Below are 18,413 nucleotides of genomic sequence, written 5' to 3' on the forward strand. Positions count from 1 at the left end.
TTCTTATTTATAGTCATCAATAGGATGAGCATGCTTCATAGGGTAGAAGTCTCCTTTAAATTCACTTGCCATTCCAGAATGGGGAGGAATAGAAATTTAGCATCCTTCATAATTGCATTTGACCTCCTTTTCCTCAGCAGAAGCTGGCATGGTTCTCTCACTCTGACTTCATGCGTGGAGAGCTGGGCAACCGCTCTCACTGATTTACCTAGTAGAGAAGATGGATAAGACTTTTCAGAGATTGTCAAACCTGAATCACTCAGGCATCCTGATGTATGATCTCATCATGCATCAAAGCCTTCTATTACAATTCCATTCTTAGGATTATGGAAACAGGTGTACCTTCTGACAGAACAAGCTCTTTTTTAAAGTAAGACAGAACAGAGCTGTGTCCCAACTCTCTTTTTAGACACATTTCTAAATAATTGGAATGACATTTTCATAACCATGTGGCCTTTTATGCCCTGATGATACAGCCATTTTATAATCCAAGAATGACATTGGGAAGTCATTTGAACCTGTTGCCCAATTACTGGAATAAGGAGAATACATTTTTTCACCCAAACCCTCACCTTTGGCTGATGAATGTTGGCATTCAGCATGATGATTCTAAAATATTCTTCTTGACCCTGTTCACAGATGCTTTCGGGTTCTTCTCCAAGTGGAGGTGACATTTTATCCTGGTCAGTCCCCTGCTAAGGGACTGCAGTTTTCTTGAGAAGATGTCAATCTTATCTAGATTGTAAAAACATACGACTCTACACTTCACCAAAAGCAAAGGATGGTGATACTGCAGACTTCTGTCTGGGACATTATCTTCATTTCACTGCTGTGTAATACCTTTCAAAAGCTTGCTAGAGGACAACAGTGATTTTGGTAGACTGAGAGGAAGATGCTTTGTTATTCTACAACAGTGATTTGGGGAAAGAGAAGGACCCTTTCTGCCATGAGCATCACTGTTACGTGGGCCAGTGTGACTGCTGGGAGAGGAGGTGTCCTCAAGTCTGTTGTGGGAGGGAAATGTACAAGGAACCACTGTTCTAGGAACTCAGTGCTTCTAGATTTTAAAATGTATTTTAATTATTTAGGAAAATGTTTTTATAAGTAGCTCAAATATTATGGTTAAAGTAAAAGCTCACCTTGACCAAACCTCCCACCCACAACTTTTTGTAGCCCAGACATTTCCCCAGAAGAGAGCACTGGTAAGTGTTGTTATGTAACCTTCCAGACACTGGATCTATTTATTCTCATACTTTTATCAATACCTATGGAGTTGTAGAGTTTTGTTTTCTGTTATCGCCCCGTATGATTCTTTGGATCTGGCTGTTATCACTATCCAGGATGCCTATTATTTCTGTGATGGTCCATAAATATCTACCCCATGTTTTAAAATGCTACAAATTGTCCATAGTATTGATGAACCGTAGTTTATTTAGCCACTCCTCTGTTAATGGACACTGAGGTTCAGACAGCGGTTTCAAACCTTATTTTAAGTGAATTTTCATACAATCCCAATATATAAAACAAAATTTGTACTGATCTGCTCCTCAATTAAGTTATAACAACACAGAGTTTACTAATTTAGTACACAGTAACTTGGGCAAGGTGGTCTAGTGGTTAATATTTGGTGCTCTCACTGCTGCGGCCTTGGCTCCCTTCCCGGTGAGGGAACCACACCACCTGTCTGTCGGCTGTCATACTGTGGTGGCTGTGTGTTGCCGTGATGCTGAAAGCTATCCCACCAGTATTTCAAATACCAGTGGGGTCCCTCATGGTGGGCAGGTTTCAGCAGAATTTCCAGACTAAGACAGACTAGGAAGAAGGACCTGGACACTTCTGAAAAAAAATGGCCATGAAAGCCCTATGAATGACAGTGGAGCATTGTCTCATACAGTGCCAGATGGTGAGAGGATGGTACAAAAATGCTGGGCAGGGTTCTGAGCTGCTATACACAGGATCACTGGGAGTCAGAATCGACTCGGCATTAACAACAAAACTTGCGCAAATTATCCATTTGTACCTTGTTCATACACTTTGTGCCTCAGTTCCTTTATCTGTAAAATGGTAATAAAAATAGTACCCATCTAATGGGATTGTGGGAAACATTAAATGAGTTAATGCATGTGAAGTGCTCTAAATAGTGCCTGGCACATGTGAGTGCTACATAAGTGCTTGCTGTGTATTTACAGCACTGTGCTGGGACCACATTGAGTTGGTCTCCATAGAATTGCTTTGGCCCTTGGCTCTGGTTCTCCATTAGCCTTTGACCTACTTTGAGGGCATCACAGGAAAGCAGTGAGTTCTACTGGGCTCTGTTTACTGTGAGGATATCATCATGGATGTTGTTTATCCTGTTACACAGAGTCTGTGAAAACAACGGAAGTTCTTCCCCTCCATAGGAAGAGTTCTGCTTCTCCTAGGCAAGCAGTTGATTTTGCCATACTGATCTCTGCATCTTTTCCTTCACTGTGCTTCCCTTTTTCCATTGGCTGCTAGAGGGGATCCAGATTTTGCAGTCTACTTCTAGTATGTGTTATAGACTCAATGGCATGCATTTTGTGTATTAACTGAGCTTATGATGTCAACTTACTTTCTTACTGGAGTTTTGTGGGTTTTTTTGGTCAACTAGTAAAAGTAGCCACCTCTCTGGGTGGTTGTGTGGGTAGATCTTTTATTATAATGAGGAGCACACTGCGCTCCTTGACTGAGGCACAGTTGGTGTGGTGGCTTTCTGGAGTCTTGTGGAAGGAGTTTTCCCTTTGATCTTCTCTTCTTCAGCTTCACTGGCAGAAGTGGCAGCTGCCAGTGCTGAGTGCCACATGCACATGCTGACTCTGGCACTGGGTTTGGACATGCAGAGCTTCACATGGGTGCCTGAGTCCTTTTCTATCTTCTTTATCCCCTGAAAATCACCCTCGTGAGGTTTTGGTCAGAAGAATTATTTTCTTCTCTTTTCTTGTCAGGTTCTGAGAAAATGTAGGTTATAATTATATCCTCGCATACTAATCAGAGTTTGACCATGGGAGGACTGGAATATTAATTAATGTAACAACTATAAACTGCCATCAACACAAAGAGCCATCTGTGATTGTTAAGGCCTTTGTCTATGGTATGAAAGAGCTTCCGTAACAATGAACAAGATGCAGACTGGAGAGAGGCTGGATTAAAAGGCAGTGGTATGGCAAGGTGCTGTGTCCTATCTAGCTTGTGCCTGGCACAGCCACCCTGGGAAATGGCCATTGTGCTCACCCTCCCCCTGCACCTTCAACAAACAGCCAGTGCTTCTCTCACAAGTGAGACTCCAGGTTTGGATGGAGAATGCTGGGACCAAGACTGGCTCTGCCACCCGCCCTCACCTGGGCAGTATACTGGGGAGGAGGTGAGACAAGGGAAGGAAGGAGGTGCCCTTTCTTAATAGGGAGGGGTTGGAAAGCCCATCTTAAATGTTGGAATGTGGGGAATGGACTCAGGAGAAGGGGACCACCCTTGGGCCCCTGTGCTTGGGCTCCTCTCTGACCCCCTTGTTTGCACAATCATGACTTTCCTTTGGAGTGGAAGATACCTGCTTCATGAACATTGAAACATCAGTTTCCCTGGACTAGCTCAGATTATTATGATTGTCACTTCCCCATTTAGCAGTAAGGTCTACTTTTTCAGACTGCCAGGTCCCTGGATGGTCTATGGTGGGCATTCCATTTAGCATGGAAGAAGGGAGTGTTGGTAGTGTTGGGCCAGCTCAGTTCTGTTAGCAGCTACCTCCCTTCTCCATGCCTGCAACCAGGTCAGACACACCCAGAAAGTGACAGCAGCTCCTGTCTCCAGCTCAGGACATGTTATAAGATCCTGCCTCTTACCTGCCATTTTAAATCTTCTCCTTTTCCTCTGTTTTCCATAGTTCTGGGTACTTTCCATTTCCTGTGTTTTCCCCCTGCTTTGAGATCCCTCTGGCTGTCGTTTGGGTTCTTCTCAAGACGTTTCATCTCAGCTTTCTCAGCTTGCTTCTCTCAGCTCTAGCTCTGCAGAAACACAGCATGCCAGCCTGGCTGCCAGAGCCCTTACTAGGGGTGGAATTGGCCACTTCTGGAAGGGACGAGTGAGTAGCTGAAGGGCTGTGCAGGTGGCCTCCCCTACCCTCCATGTGTGAGCCATGTTCTGACAGGCCTCTGTGCTGTAAGCTGTGCCTTGGTTCTGGAGAACCCTGGCATGAGAGTTAGGGGATACCAAGATCTGTGCAGGAGTTGTTCCCACATAGATCCTTGGTGAATGGTACCCGCTCCCCAGTCTCTCAAAGAGTAGACCCTTATTGCTGTTGGCACCTCTGGCAGGTTGTGCCTCCAGCTAAACCAGACCCAACGTGTCCAGTCAAGTCAAGCACCACTGGTTCTGAAGCTGCATCAAGACCTTCCTGGCCAAGGGTGAGGTCATCCAGGGGGTGGTTTTGTGGTTTTGCCAACTTTCAAGACACACCTATCAATGGCATCTGGTCTGGTCCACCTTGTAGTAGTTTTGAAATCTTGTGGTTTCCTGTTTAGGTGGGTGGTTTTGTACATATAATCAGTGAAACCATCCTCACAAATTGCATACTTCATTTGGAAGTTGGTAAGATGTTTTTCCAACCTTTTAAGTGTATTTTTTTTCTTCCCTTTAGTCCCAGGTAAATCACCACGGTGCTGCTAGTAATGAAACGTACCAGGAACGCTTGGCACGTCTAGAAGGAGATAAGGAGTCCCTCATATTACAGGTGGGTCTTTTTTGGTGGGAACCAGCTTATCCAGTTAGCTCCCATTCTGTAGCTGCCCTAAATAGGAGGGAAGTGCAAGGGGTTTTCTCTGTTGAATTTATCCTGCTCCCATAGTATATGTTTTTCCCCAAAGCCCCAGTATATAGTTGTACATCCTAGTTGTAAGTCATTCTATTTCTTCTATGTGGGATGCCACCATAGCATGGCTTGATAAGTGATGTGTAGGTCTGCACCCAGGATCTGAACCCGTGAACCCCAGGCTGCCAAGGCAGAATGTGCGAACTTCACCACTCAGCCGTGGGGCTGGCCCCTACTATATGTTTTTAAAAAGACTTCCTGAGACAAAGCAGAAAGCAGCTAGGGGCACAGTTTAACTCTGGACTTGGCTTTTGGGAGCCATGAATACATTCATTTATTTATCATGGACACCGAGCTCTTGCTTCTATACACTGGAAGCTCTGTGGCCAGGCTGATTAATGAGACCCTGTCCTTCAGGAGCCCAGGAGTCTTACAAGGGAGATAAGATGTGTCCTTCTAATAAAACAGAACCATGAGCAATTTAGGCCTAAGGGTGGATTCTAATGGGATCAGGCCCAAATCATCTGGAGCTGGATGTAGACTGATCTCTTGCAAATCCCCTGGAGCTGGTAACATGGGCTAATAAGCCTTTGATGACTCCTTTCTTTGAAGGGAAGAACTCCAAAACTTCCCACGGAGAATGATAGTCAAAGGAACATTTTCAGTTCTGAAAACTTGCATTCCTTGGTAGGACATAAAGTTGAGCATTCTTATGGGAGGACTTTTGCTGAAGTAGGGGCTCTTTGCTGTGTTAGCTCTCACCTGCATCAGTCAAGCATCAATATCTGGTATGCATCAGACACTGTGATTGACGATTTGGAGAATAGTAAGGCTAACATCCCAATCCTAGCTCCTTAAAAAGCTTGCAGGGTGGGGACCGGCCCCATGGCTGAGTGTTTAGTCCGCACGCTCCGCTTGGGCAGCCCAGGGTTTCGCTGGTTTGGATCCTGCGTGTGGACATGGCACCACTTGGCAGGCCACGTTGAGGCGGCATCCCACATGATACAACTAGAAGGACCCACAACTAAAATATACAACTATATATTGGGGGATTTGGGGAGAAAAAGCAGGAAAAAAAAAAAAGCTTGAAGGGTTTTGGACAAGACTGGTAGTAGAATGGAGGAGGAGGCAGGTAGGGTTCTGGAACTTTCGAGCACCAGAGTTAGCACTAGAGTTAAGAGGCTACAGTGTGTTTGTTTTTTTCCTTCTATTTTACCTTATTTCTTTTATTCATTTCACTTCATTTTATGACTATAAGAGAAATAAATGATAATTTTAGAAACTTTGAAAAGGTAAAAAAGTTTAACATTTTGGCCTTTTTCTCTATCCTTTTTTTTCCCCGTCCTGCCCCTATTTTAAATAATTAGGCTCAGACCAAATATATAATTATACAATTTTGCATCCTAGTTTTTTTTTTGCTTCACTTTGTTGATTTTGTTCATCATAAAATATTTGAGTGCCTACAACTTGGTGGACACTGGTTTTAGGTGCTAGGGATGCAGCAGTGAAGAAAACAGGCAAACTTCCTAAACCCTTATTCTCTAGTTTCCGTTTGTGTGGGTGTGGGTGTGGATAATAAACAAACCAATACACAAAATATTTCAGGCGGCGATAAATACTATGAAGGGAAATAAAGCAGGATACGGATTGTGTAGTCAGGGCAGACCTCCCTCATAGGATGAGACCTGAAGGATGCTAGGGAGAGAGCCACATGGACACCTGGAGAAGCACATTCCAGGCAGAGGAGGTGGTCGGTCCAGCACACACCCTGAAGGAGGAGTGTGCTTGGTTTGTGGGAAGAACAGGAAGGGGCCCTGTGGCTGGAGTTGGTGATCTCAAAGAAGCCTGGTGGGAACTGCCTTCAGAGAGGAAGCAGGTGCCAGATTACATCTACAGCACAGTATAGCGCAGCCATTTTGAGGGATGTGTAATTTGAAACTCTACCCCAATGACATGATTGATGAAAGAGGGTCCAATTTAGAATTTGGCAGCAAGCAGTATGAAATTGCAAACTTTTGAACCAGGAAACTTCCTGGCTAAAATAACATTCCTATTTAGAGGATTGAGATTTAATGAAGTCCTATGTGATCATTTCTTTGACTCATTGTTTTCTAAAATTCCTAATTCTTGAATAATTCTTATTTAAATAATCCTAACACAATTGGGAAGCTATTTATCAGACAAATCAGAAGTGGATCCTAGTGGTTTCTTTTCTGCCAGGAGCTTGGGGACAGACTTTCAGAGTTGCTCTCATGTGATCACTGCTATTTCACGGTGGCCCCATGGAGCTGGTTAGACAGACCCTCAGCGTGGTAGAACCTCTTACTTAATTCACAAGGCAGCTCAGCTAGACTGAATTAATTGGAGCCCTTGGCCCAGAATGTTTTCCTGGGTTTGCTTGTGAAAGAACAAGGGAAATCACACACAACAAAATACTTTATTTCCAGGATTTGGTAAAACCAATTAAAACCAAAATCTTTTATATCATCATTAGTCTGTAACTTCTTAAGGCAAGGATCGTATGGTTTGTTTTCACTTCTGTATCCCCCCCATACTTCTGTATGCTGAGCATAATTTTAGAGGCTCCAAAAAATTTGTTTTTATTGAATGAAGGTCACATTCTAAGATCTTTAATATTTTGTCCCAATTTTCTACAACTCTGCATTCATAATGCTTAGGGTAAGTATCAAGGTTCATAAGGACCTTACCGCCCTGTGTTTCTTAAGTCTTAGGCCAGGCTGAGCTCCAAGCTATAGAATGCTAGAGATCACATATTATTGCTCTGGGTCCTGCCAGCGCGTGGCCCCAAGGCGTGGTGCAGACTATGCAAGTGTTAATCCTCATAATAGGATTAACCATAACACATCCTTCCCAAACAGAAACTTGGGAACCTGGGGAGCAATGGCTGCCCCCGGAATCCTGCCCTTTTGAAAGGAAAGTTAGTAGTTGAAAAGGCTAGTACTGCTGATAGTGTTGGGCAACAAGGAATAAAAAATGAAAAACCATAAAAGGTTTGTGTTCAAGATGGGCCTAGTTAACAGGTGTCCATTTTCAGATTATAATTGAAATGCTAGCACAGCATGCATCAACTCCGGGAATGTTTCAATAGTTCATTAATCACATGAGAACATAAAAATGGAAAGCTTAAAGTAGCCATATTAATTTAGGTTGGTTCCTCTGTAAAGGGGAGCTTTATAATTCATAAAGTTTATTTAAACACTCATAGCTGAGTTCATATTAACTCATGCTCCAGCTATCATTCCTTTATAGACTGAGAAAAAATTTATGATAATCTATATTTAAATGGCAATGACTCAACCATTGGTTAAAAACCGAGTCCAGAGACTCTCAATTTACCAGTCATTGATTTCTTTATTTTTTGGAGGCCACCCATTTACTTTCTTCATCTTCCTACTTTTTCTTTAATAAAGAAAAAGAAAAAGGATCGTAGACAGTTCGCTAATACAGAAGGCTGTGATAATCCTCTCAGTATATATTTAGGGTATAATTTAAATGACATTGTAAATGAATTTTTATTAATAATTCCAATAGATATCCTCAGAGTTCTTCAGAAAGATGACTTTCTTCCTGCCACTGTATGTGCAACGCGGCTTGTGTATGTTTATGACTTAGAGTCATGTTTTGGCCTGTGAAGCACAAAAACCTTTCTGGAGCCAAGTTTTGTCAGTGCTAATACATGCCCTTTACGTCCCGCATTCCTTAATTGCTTCAGAACACTCGCCTGATAGGTGAGCAGTCCTCACAGCCTTATGAGAGAGGTAAGGTCATTGGTTAGTTTCCACAGAAGTTTGGATTGCTCTTCCACATGAGGTGGCAGAAGCCCTGGCAAGCCAGCTGAGGTATGCCTTGAGGTCGGGGCTGCCTGACTGAGCTGTAGAAGAGGAATAAGGAGCAAGAGTCCAGCCCGGAGGCAGCTCTCATGGCTGTTGGGTGTTTTTCTCTTGAGTCTGTCAAGAGCAGGAAATGTGACCAACGTCATTAAGGCGGTGACTGAGACTCCCTGGCAAGGTAAGAAAACAACTGGAGTTTCCTTCATCCAGGACTCTTTCCCTACCTGCTACCCACCAAAAAGAAAAGCCATTCTTCTTCTATGAGAATCAGTGGTGTGGTTTCACGGCTCACCTCCAGCGGGGAGCCATTCCTGCTCCTCCACCATTGCTTTATTTCCTGGAACAGGTGAGTGTCCTCACAGACCAAGTGGAAGCCCAAGGAGAGAAAATTCGGGACCTGGAAGTGTGTCTGGAAGGACACCAGGTGAAACTCAATGCTGCTGAAGAGATGCTTCAACAGGTAAGGCCTGGTGGGGCTGCAGGTCCTTGGGTTCTACAGCAGCTCATACGTTAAAGCCCGTTTCTGCGTCCAGGGCAGCTCTCACTGCTTACTTTCGCATTCCGCCTGGGGGTAGGATTGACTGCTCACTGTGTTGTTTATACAGCAGGTGAAACCAGCCTGAACATTGAGAGTTACAGAGCAGGGAGGGTGGGGAAGGGCTGGCCTGAGACCTGAGATGAATAACCTGTTGGGCTGGTTAGACAGATTCCCAGGTGGCACTTTCTCTAGGCCTGGCTCAGAGAAGGAGCGCTCTGCTGGCGCTGTCACCCTCATCTTCTCACATGAACCACAGTTTGACTGTGGGTGGCATCTGGGGTTTTAGAAAGTCAATCAGCTTATTTTGTGCCCCTTTCTTCCCTCTCACTCTTCCCCTCTGACTCTGTGTAATTTTCTTTGATAAAACTTATTACATAATAATATTTTAATATAATTTAATACATATCAAAATGAAAAAACAACTAGCTGCTCTCCTACCATTCAAAAAAAAAAAAAGAATCTCTTAAATGTCTTCTGCTCTTTCCTTCCCGTCTTCCTTGTTATGTGTACATATAATTTGCAAAGCTCTATTCACACCAGAGGTACAATTTAGTCCTCAGATTTTGTATGCTTAACATCAGAGAGTGAGGTTTTTTTCATTTTTAAATTTTCCTGTATAGTTGTCTTTACTCTTATTTATAGATTTTTTTTTGAGTGAATCATAATTGACTCTTCTACTCTTGAACAATTTTACCCTATTGTAAATAATGAGCTGCAATTTTTAGGGAGGGGTGTCAAGTTTTTATCAAAAGTCTTTTTAGAATCTGTTGAGAAGCTAATTAGAAATTTTATTTTATGAAATCTATTTTAATATATATCTAATTAATAGGTTTCCTTTACTTGCATCATTCTTGCATTTTCAGCTATTTTGAAAAATAAACCGTGACTGAAGTGGATGTGTGTGTGCTCTGTAGCACCTCGTACAGCACTTGACACAGAAAAGGTGCTCACTATTTAGGAACAAGTTAGTTCCTTAAAAATGAGTGGGTCCAATTAGATGACTTCTTATCATCTTTCCCCCAAGCTCTAACTTTTTTTTATTGCAGTGATCCAACGTAAAATTCAGATTGTTTCTCCACAGAATAGTAATGAACACAGGCTTTGAATTTGACCTTTGGTCTCAGAATAAATGCCTTAGTTTCCAGGTGTTTCTTAGTTTTGTTTGAGTGCATTTGAAGAACAAAAAAAAAAGTAAGCCAGTATTTTTATGCAAATATTTATAAAAACTAGTTCCAACAGCTCGGAAGCTGTTATTAGTTCATTATCTTTTCACTGCTGAATAATAAGTTACCACTTTCTTGGGTCCGTTTGATTTTCTATTTAAATCATGTGCCATTTCTCTTGCTCATCGTATGCCCTGAAAATCTGGAGTTGCAATAGAAGTTGAGTCTGTCTGTCTTTTTATTTATTTATTAAAGTTGATCTTCCTTTTGAAGACCCAGGAAAGAAATTAGCCTGATGGAAAAAATCTCAAATAGGAGGAGAGCATTTTCACCTGGAGTGCATAGGACGCCCACTAGACTGTATTTTAAAGGCTGCACGAGGTGTGGTTTTGAGGTGGGCGTGAGGGGGGAAGATGATGGAGTGTTACGAGAAAACTGAGAAAGAGACCAGGAAAATTTGCATGTGGAAGGGAACAAGTCAGAAAAATGTCAGAAAGTTGATGTTTCAGGAAGACAGTGCCTGGCGAGTGACCGTGTCATCAGAGGTCAGAGAATGGCTGCGTTGTAGTGCTGAGTTCTCTGACCACCCACCATGACTGCTTTTCCGGGACTGCCCTGGACCCATCTCCATGGCAGTGTTTCCACTCTCTTTTCAGAGTCTCTGTGCCAAGGAGTCTGATGTTGGTTCCCAGCACCACCTGGGGGAGGCTGTGTTGTCCTTCTGAGCATTATCCCTTGGACTGGATTTTAGACTTTTGAAAAAATCTTAAGCTCAGTTACCCTTTATATCTTGTTTATTCTCAATCTTCTTTCTTATGTGCTTTGGGTGAGGTAGCGGGCATGTGGTTTGCATGTACCATAGAGGTGGATGCCTTGGCCTTGCAATGTGGTAGCTCTTATTTGCCACCTCTGGAGTTTAAAGATCTTCTTAAACTTAACCAAGTTGTTTTTATGCCCATAACTTTCACTGTGTTCTCTCAGTCTTTCACGGGTAAAATGAAAGGCATGGGGAATACTCCTGTCTTGGCAAATTCAGAGATCATGTCATAGGATGCATTTGATCCTCAGCTCCCACTCATGTGTTTACTGGGCTTGGTGGTGTCTGAGCCTGAGATCTTTGGGTTCCCAGCTCCAAATCCCAAGTTGAATGTTTCTGCTGTCCATGTTAATACTTTCCTGAAATCTTCTTGATGATGTTTGAAAAAACACTTAATTCTTGCACCACGGCGTCCATGCGATGCTATCTGTGGCTTGGATTACGTATGTGTCCTCTGAACTGGGGGCAGGCAGAGACTTGCCTGGTTTCACTGTGATATCCTGGACTTGAGGGCTCTTGGCTTCTCGTGGTGGGAGTAAAAATGACTCATGACCTTGAGGCAGAAAATGGAGGCAAAGGATTGCTTCTTTCCACCAGCTCTCAGAGACCATTTTTGCCCTGAGAAAATCCTGGCCTCCTGTTCAAAGGCTCGAGGAGCTCTGAAGAGGTCCTTTCACTGTCTCAACGTAGGACTTTCTGACTGCCCATTGATACTGCTTCCCTCGGGTGTGCTGCTCCTGCTGACGCTGTACACTGAAGGCCTGCTGTCTAAAGGAGGCAGCCACTACCAACTCTAGCTAACTGCCCATGTAGGCCCAGTGTTGCTAGATATTCCCATTTTTTGCAAGAAGCTAGAAATCCAGATTTAAGATGTCTTTCTTTTTTAAAGACGTTGGCAACTAATTTAAATAAAAAAAAATACTGTGTGACCCACATGATACACACCTTCAGGCCAAACCTGGTCCACAGACCTCTAATCTGCAGCCTCCAGTCTATACTCGGCCCCTCTGTGGCTGGAATAGCGCTAGGGAGACTGAAAGAAACCCAAACCCAACCAGCATAGCCCAACTCTGTGCTTCCATGGGCTCCAAACCCCACTGAGCTGTGTCTCCCACCAGCTGCTCTCCTGACCAGTGTTGGCCTCCCTCCAGGAGCCCAAGAGGGAGGGAGTTAGTTCTCCACCCAACTCATGAGCCACACACCCCCAAGCCTGGCTTCGCCCGGCCTCTGCTAAGCACTGATCTCTCAGCTCCATCTGTTTTCTTCTATATATTAACCCATCCAGTCTCTAGAAAGAGAGAGCATGAAGACCCTTGGAGTAGACAGGAAAACCAGAACCAAACAGAATCAGCACGCAGGTAGGTCCATATGAGTGGCCCATAGTTTATGGACACATTTGAGGGCAAAATATTTCTTGTCTGCAGCCCACTGCAGGATGCAGGTTGGGAAGGGGCAGCTAAGAGCATCTCTTGGGGCTGCCTATGGGAGCACCTACTCAGATATGGTCTCAGTCTCACTGAGCATGTCTGAATTCCCCAGGGAACCTTCCCCATTAGGAAGAGACATTTCCCAGGTAATGTACAAGTGGATCGTCAAAGGGCCAGAGCCAGAGTCAGTTTTCACTAGTCTGGGATAGTCTGAGCCACTGATGTGGGTCTAGAGCTCACAGGGCTGAGCCTTGCCCCTTGTTCCTTAAGCAGATCAAGGCATTGCCCAGCTACCCAGCTGCATCTTTGAGGGCTGCACACTAAGCTGTCCAAGCCCAGGGCCTAGAATAGCACCCCAGGAACACAGGCATGGACCAGCATCCTCCTTGTTGTGACTGGCTAAGACCATGTTGGCAACAAAATCTCTTGTCACAGGGAAGGTTCCCCATGGTCTGTTGCTGTATTTGAAGTCCCTGGTGGCTTTTACTAAAGTGGCCTCCGTGGGCTCTGTGGTGTTTAGTAGGTTCCTGCACAGCCAGCTCCTCTGCTCCTGATCACTGACCCTTCTCCAGAGGGTGACGGTTTCAGGGAAGAAGCTGATGCTCTTAGTGGATAAGGAGTTTTAGACAGGGCTGGCAGCCAAATGGAGCACTTTCCAGAGACTGGTTACTTACAGTGTGATCAATGTCAACAGCAGAAACAATCTTCAGTGCCAAAGAGTAGACAAGATGCAAACCTTCTTGTGAGGACACAACTCAGCTTTTGGGAAGCCTCGAAGGACACCAGGTACTATTTCAGTCCTCCTACCTGACCTAGAGCTCCGGCTGTTGGGTAGCCTCCTTCTTTTGGCTACCTTTTAGCTGAGGTGTGGAGAGTGACAAATTTAGGGGATTTGGAGTCAGTGGACATGACTTTCTATAGATTCACTACTTGCTGTTGATCTGGGAAAGCCAATGAACCTGTGTTCTTTTTTATAGAGAATAGAGATGACAATGTGGATTCTACATTGCCCGCCTCTTAAAGCTGTAGTACATTCATTCCAGTTTGGTTAAAATTGAACTATTGCACAAATGGCCAGTGTAAGTCAAGACACTGAGCAGGAGGATACAGACCTAAGACACAGGCCCACTTTCTGCCCCTGAGTTGAGTGAGGGAACAATGGGCCCAGATGTGTGAACTCGACAGAGCGTCATCAGCACCCAGCTGATAAATTTCCCAAGAGTACCTTTAAGGAGGTATTTCTGTCTCAAAAAGAATATTAAACAGAGCTATGCACACAGTCCTGTGGGAGCACAGATCTGTCTAAGGAGGCGAGACACTTGAGTCATGAGTGAAGAAAACAGGGATTTGTCAGTTATTCCCTAAAACTCCTCCTGGGAGATTTATAAGGCAGAAATAACTTCTTTCCTCAAGTGTATCTCATTTGGTGTTGGATCTCCAGACCACACTGTGAAGTAGCATGCTTTCCCCTTCTTACAGATAAGGGGACTGAGGTTCAGAGACATGATTTATTAATGGGGACTGAGTCTGGACTCAAACCCAGGTTGATTACAAGCCCCTCTGTCTGCAAAGAGTTATTCATGAAAGAGGCTTCGCAGTAAGGCCTAGGCCTCTTACTTCAAAGGGCAAAGGGACACATTTTTCCTTTCATGTCTTTCCATGGCACATTCTTTCATTCTGGTTTCAGATTGCCAGTCTGGCTCCGGTCCTCTGTCATTGGCCAGTAACTCCCTGGGTTATGTTCCACACTTAAAGATGGAGGTAATTGCTTCAAGATGTGGCCCTTTAAGGAGAGAATAAGTTGAAAGGCAAATTCTTTTTATCGGCTCCAGTCAGAGACTGAGCTTTGGAAAAAGGAAATGATGGTTCTCTCTCAGACGTAAGCTTTTTTTCATGTATTTGTCCTTCTGGAAGAGATTATTGGTAGTGGTAAAGTGAGAGGGGTAAGTGATAATTTTATTCATTGTTTTTTTTCCTAAATTTTCATTACCTAGTTTCATGGTCATTCATAGTAAGAGAAACAAACCACCCACCTCCCATGCCACCCTCTCCTAATCCCTTCCCCTCTCTCATTTGCATAGGCAACCTTGAAACACTTGGGACAGCAGTTATGCTATTATGCTCTCATGCTTTTATGAACCCTTTGCCGCTTTTCTCCAGCCCCCTGCCTCCCCACATATTATGGTAGCCGTATAATTCCGAGAGATTCCAGCAGGATCCCTCCCTACAGGTCTGAGGAGGGGCCAAGCCTTGCCTTGGTGCTCCAGATAAACAGGCTGGATCCAGAGATAACTCCAGTCTTGGTGATGAGAGCTAGGCATCCAAGAATGCTTTTCTTAAGGGTAGACAGAATAAAGGAAGCCAGCAAAGGAGATGGAAAACAAAAAAGAAAGGTCAGGAAAACCGAAAGGCAAGATGGGGTGGCAAGGAGTAGCTTATACTGCTGAGTGGATGAAGGGTGAGTCGGTTGAGAGCTGAGAAGTGTAAGTTGCATCTGAATGTTTGGACTTTGGTCCCTAGAGCTATTTCTGTGCCCTGGCTGGTGAAGTTAGAAGCTGGGTTGCAGACATACAGATGTCTTGTTGAGAAGTGACAGGAAGGTAAGGAAGAAGAGGCACCAGGGTTCAATTATTCCGTCTGGAGCTTGGCTGTGGAGGGGAAAGGAGGGGATAGAGAGAGCCAGCATTCACACACACGATGCACAGAGCACGCAGTTGCCTAGTGAGAGCACAGAGAGTTGATGGTGGTCATTTGAGGCCCAGGCAAAGTCAGGAGGGAAGGTTCTTTAGAATGTCAGAAATTTGATCATGTTTATAGCCTGAGGAATGGGAGCTGATGGTGAGGGAGAGATTAAATGCCTGTCAGAGTGGATGATTAATGGTCCTCCCCTGAAGCAGCACAGACTCGGTGGGAACTTCCTCAAAGGCAGGACAGAGGTGAGGGAAAGCCTAGGACCATGTGAGTAAGCGTCATTGAGTTACCAGTTAGTGGGAGAAACAGGACCAGAACTCAGAGAACAAAGCTAAACGCTAATGGTTAACCAGGGAGGTAACCTGAGGTTTCATCAAGCTGTGTGAGGATGGCGTGAAGAGTCTAGAGACAGAAATGGTCAACAACAGGAAGGTGAGTCAGATGGGGCAATTCAGGAGCAAACTCTAGAATCACTGTGTTCTCTAACGTATGCTTTTTATGTGCAACCTGGAAACTTACTGGGCTAGGCAACAGGCTAGGCAACAGTTCTTAAAGGGGAAAGAACCTGACAGAGAAGGTGGCCATGTGCAGTTGTGTCAGACTGACCTTGGGAAGGAGACGTGGGCTTGCTTTCTCTCGGATGTGGATTTCAGAGATATTAATGAGAGACAATTCCGGAAAACTATGAAATAGAAAGGATATAATTTCGAGTAATGATCAGATGATTTAAAGAAATCTTTTCAGTAAATCTGTGAGGTTATTTGAGGAGAGCAGAGGGATAGGGTGGCATTTAAGACTTGAGGAGTATGGAAAAGATTTGGAACAATCTCTGAAAGGAACCAGCCAGAGATGGATGCAAGTTTTGCCAGGCGGTATTAGAAGATCAGCTGTAACTAGATAGCGTAAATTTGTATGGAAACCAATTGGCATCATTAAGTGACTTTTACCAGCAATTCTCGGGCCATGGGGAGTAGAAACATAGGGAAAAGACTGAGGTTTGGCATGGATTGGGCTCTGGTAAAACAAATGCACTTTAGGTCTAGGGCAGGGATGAGTTGGATGAGGGATTTTCTGGTGCAGATATGATACAATTGAAATGACTAACCTCGAGGTATTGAGTGGATAAGGAGGCAAATATTGCTTAAAGGAAGTTGATAAACTAGGAAAATAGGGGTTTATTAAGTAACTAGTGACCACAGAAGAAGAAATTAAAGATTATTTGAGTGAGTAAACGGGACAGTTGAAAAGTGAGAGGATTGTGGCCAGAGGAGAGAATTTGAGTGGAAGATTTTAGAAGAGCAAATGCATTCTGGATAAAGATGAGGGCCACGTTATGGCCATCCTGTGAAGAAGCTGAAATGAAGTAGAAGCAAAGCCTGTTGGTGGTGAGGTCAAGAAACATGAAGCCAGAGTGGATACTGAGTGAAACATTGATTAACAAGGATGTTGAAGCTACTGAGGAGATGGAATGCACCCAAAGTAAGAAGAGAATCTGTTGACCAAAAGACAAAAGCCTCAAGGAAAGTGGGAGACTGTCTTGAGTTCTGGATATTCGGGGAGAGTGTGATATAACTGAATGAGGAGGGCAGACGTAGACGATCAATAGGGACAAATAATGGTCTGGAAGCAATCTTGAAACAGGGAGAAAGGTGTTCTGTAGTAAGTTGTTGTTGGAGTAAGTTGGGTTGTTGGAGCAGAGTGATCTCCACTTGAGATGACTGAGAAGGATGTGTTGTATCATACAAAAGTCAAAATTCAGTTTATGCTGGAATTAGAAGGAGCAGTTGAGAATGTAGGGTAGTTAAATCCCACTAGGACACATATGATAGAGGTTACAGTACATAATACTGGCTGGAGGCCATGCCAGGCCTGGGGATGGGAAAGTGGAACTGGACTGGCGTAATCTTGTTGATGGCTGGTTTTGAGTTCAGGGAGTAGGACAGTACTTATTAATGACAAGGATGAGGGGTAATGATAATGAAATGTAAAGGCACATGCTAATAGATATAAGCTAGGAGAAAGTAGGTAAAAGTTTTGTTATCGGTGGACTATATGAAATTAAGCTTAAAACTTTGGTGTGTCCAACTGGAATGTCCACTTGGAATATTAGTGTAACCAATTGGAACCCTGGCATGACCGATTGGAATGGCTATTGGAACTTTAGTGCAACCAAGTAGAATATTATCCTGGTCAGCTGCAACATGGTGTGATCAATTATAGCCCAGCAGTTAAAGCAGCTAGAGGGGTTTTGGCAATAGTGGAAGTTGAGTAGATTCTTAGCTTTCAGGAGGGATAGATTCTGAGGCTTTTTTGAACCCCATGAAGGCAGTGACTTGAATGCTGGTCTGTAGACAAACTGCATGAATATTGTCTTAAGATACTCAGGCACTCAACAGGGGCTGTGTTTTTGTCATATCCCTAGGCCTTGGCATCTGGTAGATATTTAAAACATATTTGTTGAATAAATGATTGAAGTCTCATGCAAGCATATCTTCTCAGTTCTCAGTACTCCAAAGCAATTGTTATTATCTCATGGACCTTGATTTGTAGAATTGCTCCTTTTTCCCTTTGCACTGGTGGCTGGGAAGCTCGCATACACATTGTAGTCTATCTCTAGCTGTGTATAGAACTTTAGGGTGTGAGTTTTATACCAACTGAACTTTGGCTTCAACTTCTTTTCCTACCTGCTTTAGTTTTTATGATTTGTTTTTTAGCTTGAATTGTCTATTTTGCAAACTGCCTCCTCAGATCATTTTTGGAACAAAGCAGGTAGATGAAAGGATGGAGAGATAAACATAGAATGAAGTGGTGGAGGCAGAGAGGAAGGTGGGGAAGAGGAAGAAGGCGGTGGGAATGAGTGGGTGGTATCAGGGATTATATCTTAAGATACTCAAGACCCAGAAATTATCTTCTTCACCCAAGGAAGAACATTTTAGGGTCTTTTATAATCTGCATAGCCTTAGGACCAGGCCCTAGTAGATAGTATGTGCTCAACAAAATCTTGATCATTTGAGTGGCTATTTCCTGGGCCCAGTGAGTATTTGTTCATTGGCTTTTCTTGGCGTGTATTTTTGATTACCCTTAAAGTTGGGACTTCTTCCTCTGTT

At 43.8% G+C, this 18,413-nt stretch overlaps 1 protein-coding gene across 50 annotated transcripts in view; it reads left to right on the plus strand.

The window, feature by feature from the left end:
* The window catches only part of PPFIBP2 (PPFIA binding protein 2), a 146,191-nt gene that overhangs the window by 68,586 nt on the left and 59,192 nt on the right, over positions 1-18,413 (plus strand). For 44 of the 50 annotated variants that reach the window (XR_011441096.1, XR_011441097.1, XR_011441094.1 and 41 more), the window contains 2 exons: positions 4,649-4,741; positions 9,017-9,130. Coding sequence is in view for 46 of the 50 variants with exons in the window: in XM_070274635.1 (XP_070130736.1) it covers positions 4,649-4,741; positions 9,017-9,130 (207 nt within the window). In the remaining 4 variants the exon portion in view is untranslated. Of the gene's footprint in view, positions 1-4,285; positions 4,416-4,648; positions 4,742-8,483; positions 8,849-9,016; positions 9,131-14,302; positions 14,377-18,413 lie in introns of those variants that run through there. The other 6 variants (XM_014741684.3, XM_070274651.1, XM_023645964.2 and 3 more) reach the window with 4 other exon arrangements.

The sequence above is a fragment of the Equus caballus genome, chromosome 7 (assembly GCF_041296265.1).
Source record: "Equus caballus isolate H_3958 breed thoroughbred chromosome 7, TB-T2T, whole genome shotgun sequence".
Lineage (NCBI taxonomy): Eukaryota > Metazoa > Chordata > Mammalia > Perissodactyla > Equidae > Equus > Equus caballus.